The following is a 16,565-nucleotide window of genomic DNA, read 5'->3' as shown; positions in this document are numbered from 1 at the left end:
GAACAAACATTTTGCATTGGGCAGTATGTTAAATTCATGGAACACTCACTCACAGGAACCAGTGTCAAGACAGCACTGACTGAAGAAACAGAGTCTTGTGTAATTGTGTTTGTGTTGTGGGGTCAAAAGCAGAGGAAAGGGGACAAGCAGCCCAATTGCATTCAGTCACACATGCATAATAACACAGTGTTTCAAACCCTGGAGGAAAGCTTTGAAAACCTTTGTCTGCACAGTTTACCCCGATGGGCAGCACAAGCTAAAGGAATCAACAGTAATACACGGTGGTAAAGAGGTTGAAAAGAATCCAGATCATTCGTACAATATAAGACGTTTTTTTTTTTTTATATTCCGCCCACCCCCACTTCTCAGCAGGTGCCACACGGCAAGGTCAAAATAAGCTCCAGGGAAGGAGAGGAAATGAGTATAGCTAGCTAACAGACTGAATTCCATTTTCTCATATCTCAACTCAAATGATTCACTTCACAGCCCATCTCTCTGGTCACCTTAACATTAAAAAGCAATATACTGCACTGCTAGCTAGGCTATTGTTCAGTGGCAGATTGTTGAGAGATTGTTAATAGCTAATCATGCTCAAATCATCAATTACTATGTTAAATATGCATTAAAGTACCATGCATGGGAGCATAGTTGACCAATCCTGTATCACAAAGGTAAATATCTAATAAGTCACCGCACTCTTCATGTATTCTTAAATAAAAACAAAACACAAAATGTTCATGTGTCTGTGCCGTCTCTTTCTTAGTCACTGACCTTCTCAAAGAGTGTGACACCCCTATTATTCTCTTTTGAAGTCCCCCGGTAACAGAAAGAGGGAGAGGGAAAGGGAGAGAGGAAGAGACATGGGGACCATCTGTCAACTGCCCCAGAGATCAATGGCACCAGCGGCAAGGCTAAATATGTTGCCCACCATGACTTGAAAACAATTCAACCCAGCGATGTTTATTTTTAAGTTCCTGCTACTGCATCAAGCATAATTTATTTTACTGTTTCTATTGTGAGCTTGTTTATGTTATCTACAATAATGCATGCTGAACTGAGACACATCATTAATGTAGAACTGGTAAAATATCTAAAAAAACATGAGCACATCATTCTAGCCATCCAAAACATCTAATGCCGTGTTCACACTGCATGATGTGATCTAAATCATCGGATCACTGTTGTCTTCACACTGGTAATTGCCGGTTCACATCGCACTCAGGTCCAGATATTTAGCATGCCAAATATTTCACAGGCATTGGTGACACATTTGTGATTCTCTCAGAATCACTTTGATAATTCACACTGTGGGACTGTCACTCGCTTGAACGAGCACCGGTTTGCTTCAGATTCAGAAAATTTGAAAACTAAAATTGTGCAGTATGAACTCTGCATATGGTGTTATATTCTGGAGATTAGGGCAGTGTGTCAACTCTGCTACAATAGTGAGGCAAAAACAACCCTGGAACAACCCCCTTCCCCCTGATTTGAGCACAGACTGGTCTCACCCAATACGTGCACAGATGCAAGACATGAGCTTGCAATGTAAACAAAAAGGGATGCGCCGATTGTTCAATGAAACCATGCAGTGTTTCAAATAAATCAACACTCATAATCATAAACATGCAGAAGAAGCTTCAAGCAAAGAATAGATATATGAATAAAGTGTGCATAGTTATGTGAGCAGCTCAGGATGAATAGGAAATACAAAGAGAGGTGGTTGCTAAGCAAGAGCAGGGCTGGGTTGAGCTACGGAAGTGATGCTGAATTTGTAAGCCAGGCAGCATTGCTCATTCTCCGGCATTGCAAATGGATTAGTGGAACTTGTTATTACTTACCCAACATCTGACTGAAGAGAAGCTGCTCCAGGTCCCCAAGTACTGTTACAACCAGTTCAGGGTCCACTTTTAGGAAGGTCTTGTCCCCTTCCTCTGGTTCTGGTGCATCTTTGCCCCCTCTGCCCCCTCCTGGGGTGGCTGCCCCTGAGGTACCACTTAAAGTTTTCTTACCATTAGCTTTAGCCTTGCTGGACAAGATCTCATCATCTGACTTGCTGTCATCTGCCAGCTCTTGAGCCTTGCTGATGGGTTTGACCTCAGCGTAAGGACTCTTTGGTATCCGACTGGGTTTGTCCAGTTTGGAAGGTGGGATAAAGGGTTTTGGTTTTCCCTGAAACAGTGAATGCTCTGATTTGGAAAGGTTCTTGGAAAGTGGAATACCCTTTCCTGTACCCCCTCCTGCATCTTTGAGCTTGTCGGACTTGTTCTGACCTGACCCTGGCTTTTCCATGTCATCCGACCACTTGGGCTGGTACAGGTGCATCTTCTTCTCGGCATCCGTAAGCACGCATAAATTGGTCAAGGACTTTTGCTTGCGCAGGTTACTAGGTACTGGAAGACGACCCTCTGAGTTTCCCGCTCTGTAGACCTTTAGCTCAGCACGAGGAGTAGCCTGTGGGAGCCCTGACTTGCCCCTTTTTGCAGCCATGCCCCCAACTCCGTTGGCTCCTGCCTGGCCCTGGGGGGTCTTGGCTTTGGACGTTTTGTCAGTTTCAGTCTCGAGATCTACTCCTTGTCCTCTTGGGCTACCCCCAAGCATTCCTCCTGCATGAAACCATGTAAAAGCATTAGTGAGTCAATTGGTTTTACAATCAAGCAAAAGAAGAGACAAGGTGCAAGGTCTGCAAAGTCTGCAAGCTCTGTCACTTGCTGACAAATCCTTATCACAGAGAGAACTATCTCTCCAATTACACATGCAGAAAGACCAGTCGCTAGATCCTGTATTGAAGAGGTAATCCGTATGTCTGGTGTCTTTAGCATGTAAATCCAGCATCTGGCTACTCTCAGTTAGACTGCCTCAGCTGCAGCTGCTCTAGTGCTAGCCATTCACTCATTTTTTTCTCGCTCTCTTTCTTTCTCTCTCCTCTCTCCTCTCTTCAGCAGAGTGTCTCGCAGCTTTGCTGTGCAGCAGCAGAATGACAGAGAAGACAGACGCAGGAACAGCCCCTCCCCTTGCTCCCCGGCGCTCATTCAACCACACACACCCTCCTCCCCCTACTCTTCTGGCTCTATCTCTTTTCCTCTTTCTCTCTCCAACACACCCACTCTAAAGATGCTACACGGATCCCTGCACAAGTGTTACAGTATAGGGGACCTATGATAAATTACAGTGTCTTTTTAAACAGTTGTCTGCCAGCATTCTTCCTCTGCTTTGGTTTATTAAAATGCTCTGTTATCATAAAACCAATAATGTTTTCACTGCTAGGATATAATCAACAGTAACATCATGCTGTCAGACTTGTATTCAATTAAAAAATTTAACCTAAATGACTTTAGGATACTTTTTAGAAGCTTTGGGAATTGCTGTTCATTGTCAAAATGGATCCTAAACTGTTTCTAATGGATTTGACTTGAAGCATTAAGTTGCACAATGTGTCAGAAATCACCATTTACATAACTAAATTTGATAAGACCTTCCAGTGTGAAATGAAAAGTAATTTTTTCCCCTATTCTTTAGTCATATCTTACCAGGGGAACCAAGTTTGCCAGGACAGCCACTGGTGGGCTACATTACACTCCAGGCTCTGACAAATGTACAGACAATTAGGCCTTGATTCTGATGTGCCACACTGAATTACCCTCAAGAAGAAAAGATTGAGCTTTGGAAGCAACAACCTCCATTCTGTCAGAGGATGGACCTAATTTTTCACCAGCTTTGGAAAGGGGATGTCACAACAAAACGATGCACACAAGACTGCACACATTTCCTTCCTCTGAAGCCAAAAGGGATCTAGGCTTGTTGGAATCCATTTTGAGAGTGCTCTACTTAGTTCTGTCATTTCAACTCAATAAGGCCAAGCTCTACCAAACAGACTATCCAAGTGGAAATAACTGACCTCTTACAAAGTCTTAGCTCAAGGACACACTGTTGATAAATCAGGATTAAGAGGAACAACTCAACTTAGTACTCTTTCTGCATTATTAGTAGATTTTAAGGCACTACTATTGCGCTTTATTAAGATAAACTCAAATATGTCTCAACATTTGTCTGTCATTGAATCAAAAGGCCCAACTAGAGTACATGCTTTCATGGTGGTGCATACTTATCCATTAATATGCTGGTGTTAATACTTCAGTTACTTCCCATCATGCACTTGATGCACTAATTCCTGATGGCAACTTAAAACCCAGTACTGAACAGAGTCGATAAGAAAATCGTTGAACCAACTGTCTATGAAAGTTCTGGAAATATCTCTGCAGATTTTGGCGGAAATCCAGATGGCTAAAGGAAACATTAAAATGCAGCAAATAGCTTTAAATGAAAACACTGTTGAACTGTTATGAGCAGAATTCAAAATGTCTAATTTGCATACCACTGCTCAGTCAGTTATTTTTATGAAAACTTGTTTCCAAGACCTTACTGAAGACCACCAAAGCATTTACAAAAAAAAAAAAAAAACTACTTTTCCACCATATTTTCTGAAGAAATGTCTACAAAAATGGTCTGGATGGTTTTAACATATTGCTATGCAGTTGCAATGTATTGTGTAGTTGCTTACTCAAAAAGCCCACTACAATTATACTTTGGTCTCTAAATATGGCTTTAGTAAGAGGTTATTTTCTTTTCATCAAAACTAGCAACACATGATTTGAAGCATCTTTTAAGTCCATCTTGCAAACAGTTCAGGAAAAATTTCACAAAGATTTTACATCAAATGTGTTAACCTCTCTTCATATTTCTAATATCAGCCTTTATACAAGGAAGCAAACAGATCTAAACCAGCAGGCTAGTCCAAAGTTCCTCCCAGTAGACACATTAATGTCACACCAGACATAAAGTGGAAGTTATAGTGCACAGAGCTGGATCTGTTCATGGGGGAGCCCTTGCTTATAAACAGCACTTTGTTTTGAACATTGACTCAGGATAGCTCCACTCATGTAAAATTCACTACAGGCAGCCACCTCGTCTCTCGCTCATGGGACTTCAACACTGAGCCGACTGTCTGGTGCTGATGACCCAGACACCATTGCAAAATAGCTGGACAAACTTCAGAGTTACTTGAAATGTAGCCTGAGTCAAATATTCAGAGTGCAATTATTCGTCCCATTTGTCATTTTGATAAGTTTCTGAAGAGACTACCATACAAAAAGTATCTTGTCTAACATGTAACAAATTATTTTGAGTGGAAGGAGTGATATGAATCTGTAGACCACAAAAAAAGGCAAATTCAATTAATAATAAAACATATATTATCATTAGATATATTAAAATTAGCAGTTAAAATATTATTTATAATACTTCTTCAATTTATTTATAAGTTTATAAAATATTTACAGAAAAAGTTTTGGAATTCCATGTTGACGAACCTTTGTTACGTATGTAACCCTAGTTCGAGGGAATGAGACTCTGCGTCGAAGCTCTACGGGGAATGGGTCTAGCGTGAGCAACTCTGAATATCGTGTGTAATCAGTCCAATGGAAGAGCATGACGTCACGGGCAGGGTGACGTTAGCGACCAGGAAGCTATAAAAGCATGTGCCGCGCAGCTGGCATCAGATTCGAGTAAAAGCAAGTGCCGGCAGGGGTGCTGGGGGTACGGCCTCAAGATGCAACATCTAGTTCCCTCGAGGAACTAGGGTTACATACATAACCTAGAGACATTCCTCTACAGGAACTCGAGCTGGGTCGAAGCGCTATGGAAGGCGTGGAAAACCCTGCAACATTGTAGATGTCCAGCATGGACACACCTGCTAGAAAGGCCTTGGGAGGTCGCCATACCCCATGTAGAGTGAGCCTTGGCTCCCGACAGCGGGGGAAGACCAGAGGACTCATAGGTGGTGTTGATAGTCTCAACTACCCAACGACTAATAGTCTGCTTCGAAGCAGGAAAGCCCCTCTTGGTGGGACCATAGCATACAAGCAATTGGTTCTTTTTTCTCCACAGGGCAGCTCTGTGGATGTATGCAGCACTACAGGTTGTGGTGTGATAGAGGGAACCTTAGGAACATATCCCGCTCGAGGATATATGAATGTTTTGGTCATGCCAGGTGCAAAATCAAGATAGGTAGGGGCCACTGAGAGGGCCTGTAAATCTCCTACTTTACTCAGAGAGGTAATAGACAACAGAAAGGTGGTTTTAAGGGTCAGATATCTGAGATATCTTGAAAAGGATCGAATGGAGATTTGCAAAGAGCCTCTAACACCACAAACAAGTCCCATGGGGGAATACGGGACCGTACTGGATGTCTCAGCCTCAGCGCACCGCGGAAGAAACGTGTAACTAAGGGGTGTCTTCCCAAAGACTGACCATCGAGAGGGACATGGTAGGCCGCAATGGCCGCCACATTAACCTTCAGCATGGAGTGGGTCAACCCTTCAGAGACCCTGGCTTGTAGAAACTCCAGAACTGTACCAACTGGGCAGTTAGCTGGGTCATGCTGGCGACCTCAGGGGCCACACTCCCAGTTTCCATAACTCCGGGCGAGGGTGAATTATCGTGCCCTGCGGTATTGGTATAGAGCCGTCGAGGAGCGAGACCAGATCTGCAAACCATACTCGGCCCGGCCAGAACAAGGTTACTAACAACAGACGGACCCTGTCCCAGCGTACTCTCGCCAGAACTCCCGGGAGCAGAGCAATAGGAGGGAAAGGCGTACAGACAAAGCCGCGGCCAGGTCTGTACCATAGGGTCCAGTCCCAGAGGAGCTGGATGAACTAGAGAGAACCAAAGGGGACATTGTGATGTGTCTTGAGTCGCAAAGAGATATACTTGAGCTCTGCCAAAAATCCTCCATATTTGCTTCACCACCTCAGCATGAAGTTACCATTCCCCGGGCCTTGGCCCCTGCCTCGACAGTATGTCTGCTCCCATATTTAGTTTCCCAGGAATATATACTGCTCTTAATGAGAGGAGTTAGCCCTGGGACCACACAAGGATCTGGTGTGCCAGCTTCTACAAGGGGCACGAACGCAGACCTCCCTGGTGACTGATAAAAGAGACCACCGATGTGTTGTCAGTGCACACCAACACATGGTGACCCCTTAGGTCTGGGAGGAAGTGCTTCAGTGCACTCTTCTTTGCATTAATTCTCAAACCAAGCTCCCCCATATGTGCGAGAACGACATCTCGATGCCGAGCCGCAACCTGCTCTGACTGAGCTAAAATCAACCAATCGTCGATATAGTTGAGAATGCAGATGCCCTGCATGTGCAGAGGAATCAGAGCCGCATCTACACACTTTGTGAATGTGCGGGGTGAGAGTGCAAGGCCGAAGGGAAGTACTCAATATTGGTGAGCTTCGCCCCCGGAAGCGAACCTCAGAAACTTGCTGTGTTGTGGAAGGATGGATATGTGGATAAGTGTGCATCTTTGAGATCTATTGTGACAAACCAGTCCTCGGACCTGATCTGAGCTACAACATGCGTGATCGTGAGCCTTTTGAACAGTCTCATAATTGATCGATTTAAGACCTGCAGATCTATGATCGGACGCAACCCCCCATCCTTCTTTGGAACTGTGACATACCGGCTGTAGAACCCGGACTCCCTGTCTTGAGGAGGGACCACCTCAATGGCCTCCTTCTCTTATAGGGTTTTCACTTCTTGTTTCATAACCAGAGCCTGGTGTTTAACTTGGCCACCGCGCAAGTAACCACCTCTAAGAGCTCATTGTACTGTGGCCAATGGGGTAGCGAATCCCTATCGACAGACTCCACATTGACCTCCTCGGAGAAAAGAGAGGCGGAGTGTCGATCCCTCTCCCTGGGTGGTAGGAACTGCAGAGCGTGCTTCCAACTCCAGAGATTGGGCCCCGGATCTGGCGGATGCTTTATTTTCGCCTTGCTCTTAGACATGTTTTGGAGCTCTACTGGACAGACAACAGTAAATAAGACTCACAAGACAAACTGAGGACTTTCACACACAGAGCGCTGGCTGAAGACGCGAAGCTGTCGCCAGCTGCACGGCAGGTGCTTTTACGTATGTAACCCTAGTTCCTCGAGGGACTAGATGTTGCATCTCGAGGCCGTACCCCCAGCACCCCTGCCGGCACTTGCTTTTACTCGAAGCTGATGCCAGCTGCGCGGCACGTGCTTTTATACCTTCCTGGTCGCTTACCTCACCCCACCCGTGCCGTCACGCTCTTCCATTGGACTGATTACACACGATATTCAGAGTCACTCACGCTAGACGCATTCCCTGTAGCGCTTTGATGCAGCTCGAGTTCCTGAAGAGGAAATAAATATTCCTGCTCCAAAAAACAAATTTCCAGCACAAGACTGCACTAGAAGCTTTACAGATTCATTTCATAAAGTTTATTTCATAATTAAAGTAGCTATCATTGTTACCATTGCTGTAAGTGTAAAGCTCACAACACATGGAAGCAATATCATAAGGAAACAAAAACAATTCTTTATGAGGTGATAATGCTTTCATTTCATTTAGCTACAGTATTTCCTTAACACTCAGTTGAATAAATTTGTTTACAGTTTCTCAGTTGTTAAACCGTTCTCAAAAAGGAAAAATTCTAATGGCTAAACTACACCACACCCGAGTATGACTCAGTCCAAGGGCCAAGCTTTCCAAACAAAGCCACAGAGACCAGAGACTAGCTTTTTACAAGCCATACTAAACCTGGACCATAGATTCATGGCTTCTATTGCACTACCTACACCTGTGTTGTCATGCAGTCGTATGTCAGTGAGGAGAATCCCTTTAACACCCTATACGTACTACTACTCCCTCACATCATTTCATGTCTATAAGAGATGACTATGATAGGAAATAGCACCATTTCTCTCCACTCTCCAACTCAGAAGAGTAAAGTGTTAACTGATCATACCATGGGTCTGCTATCTGTTTTCAAATAAACTACGATGTTCTACTGAATTCAAAATTACACTCCTGAAGGCTGTCAGGCAATGTTCTTAGCCACAAACCAGTTCCCATTCCAAGATATGAAGACAATTCTTCTTAAGACAGCTGCAATAAAATCATATAATTGTAGACTTATATGTAAATAAGTATATTACGGATTATTACAAAAGCCTTTATGTAAAATGGAAGTGATGTTAATGGCTAATCATATCTATCACTGAAGCAAACAGAGGGAATTTCCAGTCCTAGTGAACAATCTCTATCTCTCTTTTTGTTGTGTTTGTTTAGCCATATTTTGTAAGACTAGGAAGCATCACTTTGGCGTTTTTATCTGATCATCCTGATATAACGTTTCCTCATGGACCCTTTTAACAAATTACCGCTGTGATTACTAGTGAATGATTTAAAACGATGGCAGAATTCTTGTTATCAGACTTGGTGCAATTTAAAAGCATTAATGATCTATAAGAGGTCTGGGTTGAAATGTCTTTGTTCCTGCAGGCCAGTGAAAGGAAGTATGAAGCAAAAATAAGTATTCAGTACAGAGTGACCCACCCAGAAGAATAATAATAAAAAAAAACATAACATAAAGATTATTGGAGTGTGTTTTACAAGAAAATACTATATCATTCTTTCTGCTTAATTTCTATGTTTAATTCAGTGTTACTTGTTTCTTTGTAATTATATTTTAGATTTATTGCTCATTTCTTAGACCTTTTGTTTTTGTTTAATTTAGTTTAATTTATTAAGCAAATTTTGTATTGTAACAAATAAAAAAAAGGTTTATGCTGAAATATTAAACAAAAACAAATAAAAATGGCAAATGCACAAAAAAGTGATGTAAACAAATTGAAATTAAAACTAAAAACTAAAAAAAATGGCTGATTCAAAACATAAATACATATTATAATAGTAAATAAATAATACTAAAATAACACTGCACAAAGCAATGCTTTGATACCAGAACACCCTAGACACAAAATAGCACTTTAGTAACCACATCCTGGAATCCACAACACCCTATAGCCAACATAATGATAAAACAAACAAACAAATAAATAAATAAACAACAAAAAAAAAAACATTATTTAGAAAACAACACTCTGGCAACCACCCTCAACACTCTACACTCTTAAAAAAAATAATTTATTTTAAAGGGTTTTCACAGTGATGTCATAGAAGAACCATGTTAGATCCTCAAAGAACATTTCATTGATCTGTTCTTATATATATATATATATATATATATATATATATATATTTTTTTTTTTTTTTTTTTTCATAAAACACAAAACCCTAGCTAGCGTGACAAGTGTCCATGTCAAATTGAGCATGAGGCTACTGCACAGCATTGAGCAATTTGAGCATGAGGCTACTGCCCCCCCTGGCATCAGGGCAATTAGCATTTATAGTGGCTTTTTCCTGAGGTAAAAGGTTCCCAAGAGCACCTGTTTTTCAATGCCCAGTCTCACGTCTCACCCACTAGAAACATTATGATTCTATTTTAAGAAATTAATGTTTCTTTTTCTTTGTACAAGCAGTCCATGACCTTTTCAAATAGCATCTTAGCTTTGAAATGGGTTCAAAACTACTCTTTAGGAAGAAAAACATGCATTAAAACAGTGAGTGATCTGTGTGCCAAAACAAATGATTAACAAGCAACAAGGGATGATATCCTTCAATCTGATTTTGGATGCTTCTGGATAAACGTGCTAATAGGCTTTGCTGGCATAAGTTCATCACTACGTACAGTATGTGTGACTGTGAAGCAATCCACCTTTATGGTTGATTTCAGTTCACATGCATTCTACTTGACTGCTGATCCTCAAATTCAGCAGACAAAACGTGAATGCTGGAGAAGTCAGATCTGGAGAGCCAAATTGAAAAATAGGCAAATGTTGATTTGCGATTTGCCTTAAAGCCAGCGGGTCAGTTTTGCCTCCCTCTCCTCGCCATATGCTAAATAATAATTCTGCCTTGATCTCTGCAATCTGTCAAAAACCTCTAAGCATAAATGCTAAAGGTTTTTTCCCAATTAATTGCCATAAACCGGATCTGGCAGCTTTTGGTCTTCTGTCCTGGAAGCATTAATAAAAGCTGCCATAAGCATTTAATCTGCTCCTGAACAAAGGGATTACACTTCATAGAGACGGGTCACACAATGTGTGACTATATGGTCATGCTTATAGACTCACATAAAATCAAATGTGCAAAATGGATTTTGCATTTGTAATATTATAGAAGATGAAATCGAACATCAGCACCACAACCTTGCATTCTTTTGTTAAGTATATTACTTGATAATCCATTTGTTATTTAAAAAAAATAACAATGTTAAAATGTGAGTATCAATTATGATCCATCAGACTTCTGAGGAATTTTTTTTTTTGTTCATCTCTCAATCATGATTATATTGCATTGCATTAATAAAAACTACAGAAACTAAAACTAATCATTTAAATATCATCTTATTAAGACGTCATTAAAAGATATAGAATGACAACAAATATACAGTATATACTGTGTGTGTGTGTGTGTGTGTGTGTATATATATATATATATATATATATATATATATATATATATATATATATATATATATATATGCCTCTGCACCAAATTTTATATTTTTGCTCAGTTTGTATCATGCTACTGTACATTGTTGTCACATAACAGGATGTGACCTTTGGGTTCAGTCATCATACTGGAAATTGAAGGTCATGTTGAGTGCACATAATTGTGAGATACAGTAAACTATTCATACCAAAAATGTCATTCTTTGCATAGTATGCATACTATTTACTAGTATGTGTATGATATTGTATGTGTCAGAATATAGACTGTTATATGCTAGTGTATGAGATTTGCTGTTAAAAATAGTTTCCAAACTAGTTTTTTTTATTACACCTGAAACATCAATAATTAGCTAGCTGTGCTAAGCACATTTAAAATTAAGTTCAATGAAAAGATTGTGTCGACACTATTGTGTTATTGTTTAAACATTTTGAAACATTTTTGAAGAAAAATATATAACAAATATTAAATCATACAGTGAATTTACAGTGTAATAATTTATATGTAATAGTAAATAATACTTTTTTTTCTTTCTTGCAAAAACATATGCTATTAATATGCTATTAACTTCTACTTTTGAAAGGTCAAAAAAAAATAAAAATAACGGAACATGCTTTTTGCAGCTAAATTGTTTAGTTTTTTGTTTAAAAACCTGGCCTGCTAGTTCTGAACATAACCATGTTTCGATATTGCCCGCTCTTATACAATACAAAAAAAAAAAAAAAAAAAAACTGGAACAATTTAGCATTTCTAGTTCCATCATCCCAAAGTGAATGGATATTTTCAAGATATTTTCATGTTTTTTTTTTTCTACAACATTAAATACATCAGTAATAGCCACAGTAACAGTGTGTGTGTGTGTGTGTGTGTGTGTGTGTGTGTGTGTGTGTGTGTGTGTGTGTGTTTTAAGCTTTAGCTTTGGAAAAAATTGCTAAATGGGACTCTATAGCTTTATAGATTCAAATAGACTAACATAGTATGTCATGTCCTCAACATGATGGCTACTATAAGGAGGTGAGATTATGATAAGACAGACACTAGTGGAACAGAAAACACAAAAACTTCAGGTTTGATGAAGCTGAGAGAATCAAGGCAGATGTTCAGTGCAGTTCTTGACTGTGTTGTGATGTTTCATTGTGATTATCTCATCTGCTTGTGCAGGGTGTTAACACATGGTAGTCATAAATAACTGCTGTCTCTCCCTACGCTGGTAGAGACGTGATGTCTCTGTGTGTGAAAGATGAGGCAATGTAATATGTCGGTGTACATTCGTGTGTGTTCATCTGAGATGAAGGCAGCCAGCAGATGTTGAAATGGGAAAAGTGTAATTCAGTCTGCAGATGGGCTTTTGTTGATTCTCTGGGGTGGACCTGATCTCAAACCCGATGAAACCCATGAGCCCACTTACTAAAACGCTTACGCTCTCAGATCACTCATCATCACTAACTCACACACTCAGATGGTTCCTCACTAATACACTCACAGATCACTTATCACCAGCACACACTTATACACACACATTCTCAGATAGCTCAATGCTAATACACACACACACAACACACAGACAAGCATACAATACACTCAGATCATTAGTCGACCTCTCTTCTGTCCTGGAACTTCATGTTAAGTTTTTATCCATCAAGGATACATTAAATTGATCAAAAGTGACAGTAAAAACATTTATAATGTTACAAAAGATTTTCAAATAAATACTGTTTATCTGAATCTTCTTATCAAGTAATTAAACATTTTTTTATCACAGTTTCAGGACATTTATTAAGCAGCTGTTTTTATTTATTTACAATCCTAAAGTACCCTAAATTATGCACATAATCTACACTGTTGATTTAGTCTGTTAGAGTCTCTCTTTAAAAAACCTCTAGATTACCAACAGCTGCCTGTTAAACCAGACATTTAATCAAATTCAGCAATAGCACACCTAATTCAATTTGTGAAGTGTTCCACAAAAATTACAATGCGTTCTATGTGATATACCTTCAAATATGCAGTCCAAATGAACTTTGGGTTCATACACACTGTGAACATGAACACATCAGATATATAACCTTCGTACCATACTGAGATGACTTCAAAATAAAGGTTCTTCAGTTGTTCTTTACAGTAGATTAGGTTTAGCAAAGTCTCATGAATCAAGAATCATTGATATACATGTTGAGTTGGGGTGTTCTGGATTTTTGCAAGGGTGTTCTTTGAAAAAGCATCACTTTCAAGCAACAACATTGTCTTTGGAGCTTTGAGAGGTTCTTCTATTGCATCAGACTGTAAAACCCTTTTTGTGACTTTTACATTGAATAGTTGAAGTGTAAGAGTCCGTATAGCTAAACTCTCCATCTACTGTTGGGGTGGTCTTGTTGGCATAAAGCCTGTCTGAGTGAGGGTCAGACTAGGGCAAAGTGTGTCAGACTGTCTTTGTGACTGCTGTATTCACTCTCTCTGTAGTGAATGGAAAACATCACTCTCTACAACACTACGCACCCACCGCCATGGGCAAAAGGGCACTTAGAGATGGAGAATTAGGCCAAAAAGTATATGGAAGGATAGAATTAATGCTCTCTGTCTTCAACTATTAGGATTCCAATCAAGCCATAGGAAAGGTTTCATGTTTGTTCTTTTCTTTAGCTCAGTCTGTCTTGTGTAAACGCTGCAGATAAATATATCCCATATCTTCCCTCGTGTGTACCACATATTTGAGTTTGAACAACAAAACTTCCATTGATTCTGACACTGTCAATTCCTATATGGAAATTGGAATTGGAAAAATGGAATTCTAAAAATTCTAAAGGTCAAAATCTGGCACTTTGTGATGTGTACATAATTTAAAATAACTGGTTATTTAGATTAATATTAAAGTCTATCCAAAAGGTAATACAATGAGAGTCCAAATGAGAATGCCAACAACTCACCAGTATTGAGGTCATCACAGCAGACTTCTATTGAGTCAGAGGAACAGTCGCTGAAGTCATCCAGAGATATGTCTTCCTGAATCTGCAGTCTTCATAAAATAAGAAAGGATTAGTAAATTAAACACTATGCTTGCTCTTTTTTCCAAGAGTCTCATTAAAATAAACCCACTTGGAAACATGTACCAAACATGCATTGAATGTCAGCAGTTTAAAAACGTGGCATAATTCTTGGTTTTTGTCTGTTAACAATCTAGAAATACCGATTGGAAAATATTCAGTGCTATTTTCAATCAGCAGCTTTGTCCCTATAATGCCTGGTTTATATTCAGCTACGCTAACATGGCAGTCGCCCTGATGCCAGTGTATCCTGTGCCCACCGGGTGTCTGCTGCACTGAGTCATTAGAGCAGATAATTCAGAGAGTGTTCGAGCTGGCAGGAGAAGCTTTTTAAGCATCTACTCTTGCCCCAGAATTCCCAGCAGGCATACAGAGGGCAGGAGCGACACAGTCTCTGAGACCAGGACAGAAACCTAAACCGCATGACTGGTTCGGCACTGGAAAGATTACGAGTGGAAAAGGAGGCTAATCTGTCAGCGTAAATGATGGACTGTCATATTTGTCAAAACTGGATGAAATGGGGAGAAAAAGACAGACAGAGGAAAGACAAATTACACAGCAACAGAACTGAATTGCTTGAAATGTAATGAACCATGTAATACAATAAATGTGCAGCAGTTAAAACAAGTTCAGATAATTTTGAAAACACTTGAAACGCTGTGAAAACGAATAAAGTTTCATTCAGTTTGTTGCACACTAGCTTGGTACAAAGATACAGTGCATTTTCACTGATTAGAATTTCCACTGCTTATCATAAAAACAAAAATAAGTTCTTTTGGATAACCACTTTTGGATGTTTCACACTTGAAAAGTGTAGCCCAGAATCATTTATTCAAAACAGTTTGTAATGTAATCTTGGGATATCTTGAGAGAGCTGGATCTATCCTGACTTAATTAAACCTGACATTTGTAAACCCTGGGTTTATTCTCTTATTTGCATATGCATATGTTTAACAATATTATATGCATTAAATCTTACATAGAGGACCTCAGTGGGTAATCCTCTTGACTATGGATCTGACTGTAAGCAGGACTTCTTATTAGTGGCTTAAAGTGAACTCAGAAAAACTACTTTTTGAGATACAAAAATCTAGACCTGAAGTGATTTTGTACCTTACTTACATCTACAAGGTTTATAATAGTGCCTTTATATCACAACTCTGTGGTACTAATATACATATTTTAGGGCTATACAAGTATACCGCCCCAGTGACAAACCCAGTTGTATCCCTAAAAGTACAATATCTGAACATTTAATGTGGCACTAATTCCCTTTTAAAATTACATGTGTGAAACTTTGCTTAACCCAGCGTTAAAAGCACCATTAATATGTTAGCTAAGGGTTAACTGAAAGTAATTTATGTGAGGTACACTTACTGTATAAAACCTCCTTGCTGAAAAGACCAGCATAGCTAGTCATTATTAGATGTTGTGTTTAATATATTGGCCTCGAGCATGAAGTGCTGATATCCCCTTTAGATGGCTTAATTAGCAAGCTCTCCTTTGGTCAAAAATCCTTAACAAAGAGGACATCTTGGACAGTCAGTTCTATGCTATGCCAGGGATTCTCAACTCTAGCCCTCGAGGTCCACTTTCCAGTTTAGCTCCAACCTTTATCAAACTCACCTGCCTGTAACTTTTTAGTTATCATGAAGTCCTTGATTAGCTTGTTCAGGTGTGTTTAAAAAGGGTAGGAGCTAAACTCTTTTGTTGAGTTAAGAACCCCAGGGCCACATTACACTGGTCCAGATTAAACTAAATCTGCACTAACCAAAATACTTCAACTTGGGGTACATTTCCGAAAGCACTGACCCAACTAACTAAACCCCACAATGACCAAAAGTTCTGTCCTTTCTAACAATTCAGCATTTCCTGAAACCATCTTACGATTAACCTTCACAAACAACATTGCAAATGTGTGTGGTTGTAACAGTTCTCGATCTGTGGTTAAAAGCACATTTTGTTGTTAATTTCTCCGCTGACGTATCATACTATGGTTGTTAAGCAGCCAGTTATAGGGTTGGGTACCGAAACCCGGTGCCAATATGGTACCAATGGAACCAGTATGAATTGAACC

The 16,565-nt window shown here is 39.8% G+C and overlaps 1 protein-coding gene across 6 annotated transcripts in view; it reads right to left on the bottom strand.

The window, feature by feature from the left end:
* Positions 1-16,565, bottom strand: part of LOC128011659 (neuron navigator 1) — a 131,956-nt gene that overhangs the window by 95,444 nt on the left and 19,947 nt on the right. For 4 of the 6 annotated variants that reach the window (XM_052594310.1, XM_052594307.1, XM_052594309.1 and 1 more), the window contains exons 3-4: positions 14,372-14,460; positions 1,839-2,603 (exon numbers count right to left, since the gene is read on the bottom strand). In XM_052594310.1, the coding sequence (XP_052450270.1) occupies positions 1,839-2,603; positions 14,372-14,460 (854 nt within the window). Of the gene's footprint in view, positions 1-1,838; positions 2,974-14,371; positions 14,461-16,565 lie in introns of those variants that run through there. The other 2 variants (XM_052594311.1, XM_052594312.1) reach the window with 2 other exon arrangements.

The sequence above is a fragment of the Carassius gibelio genome, chromosome B23 (assembly GCF_023724105.1).
Source record: "Carassius gibelio isolate Cgi1373 ecotype wild population from Czech Republic chromosome B23, carGib1.2-hapl.c, whole genome shotgun sequence".
In the NCBI taxonomy this organism is placed as follows: domain Eukaryota; kingdom Metazoa; phylum Chordata; class Actinopteri; order Cypriniformes; family Cyprinidae; genus Carassius; species Carassius gibelio.
This window is presented reverse-complemented; position numbering and strand designations above follow the sequence as displayed.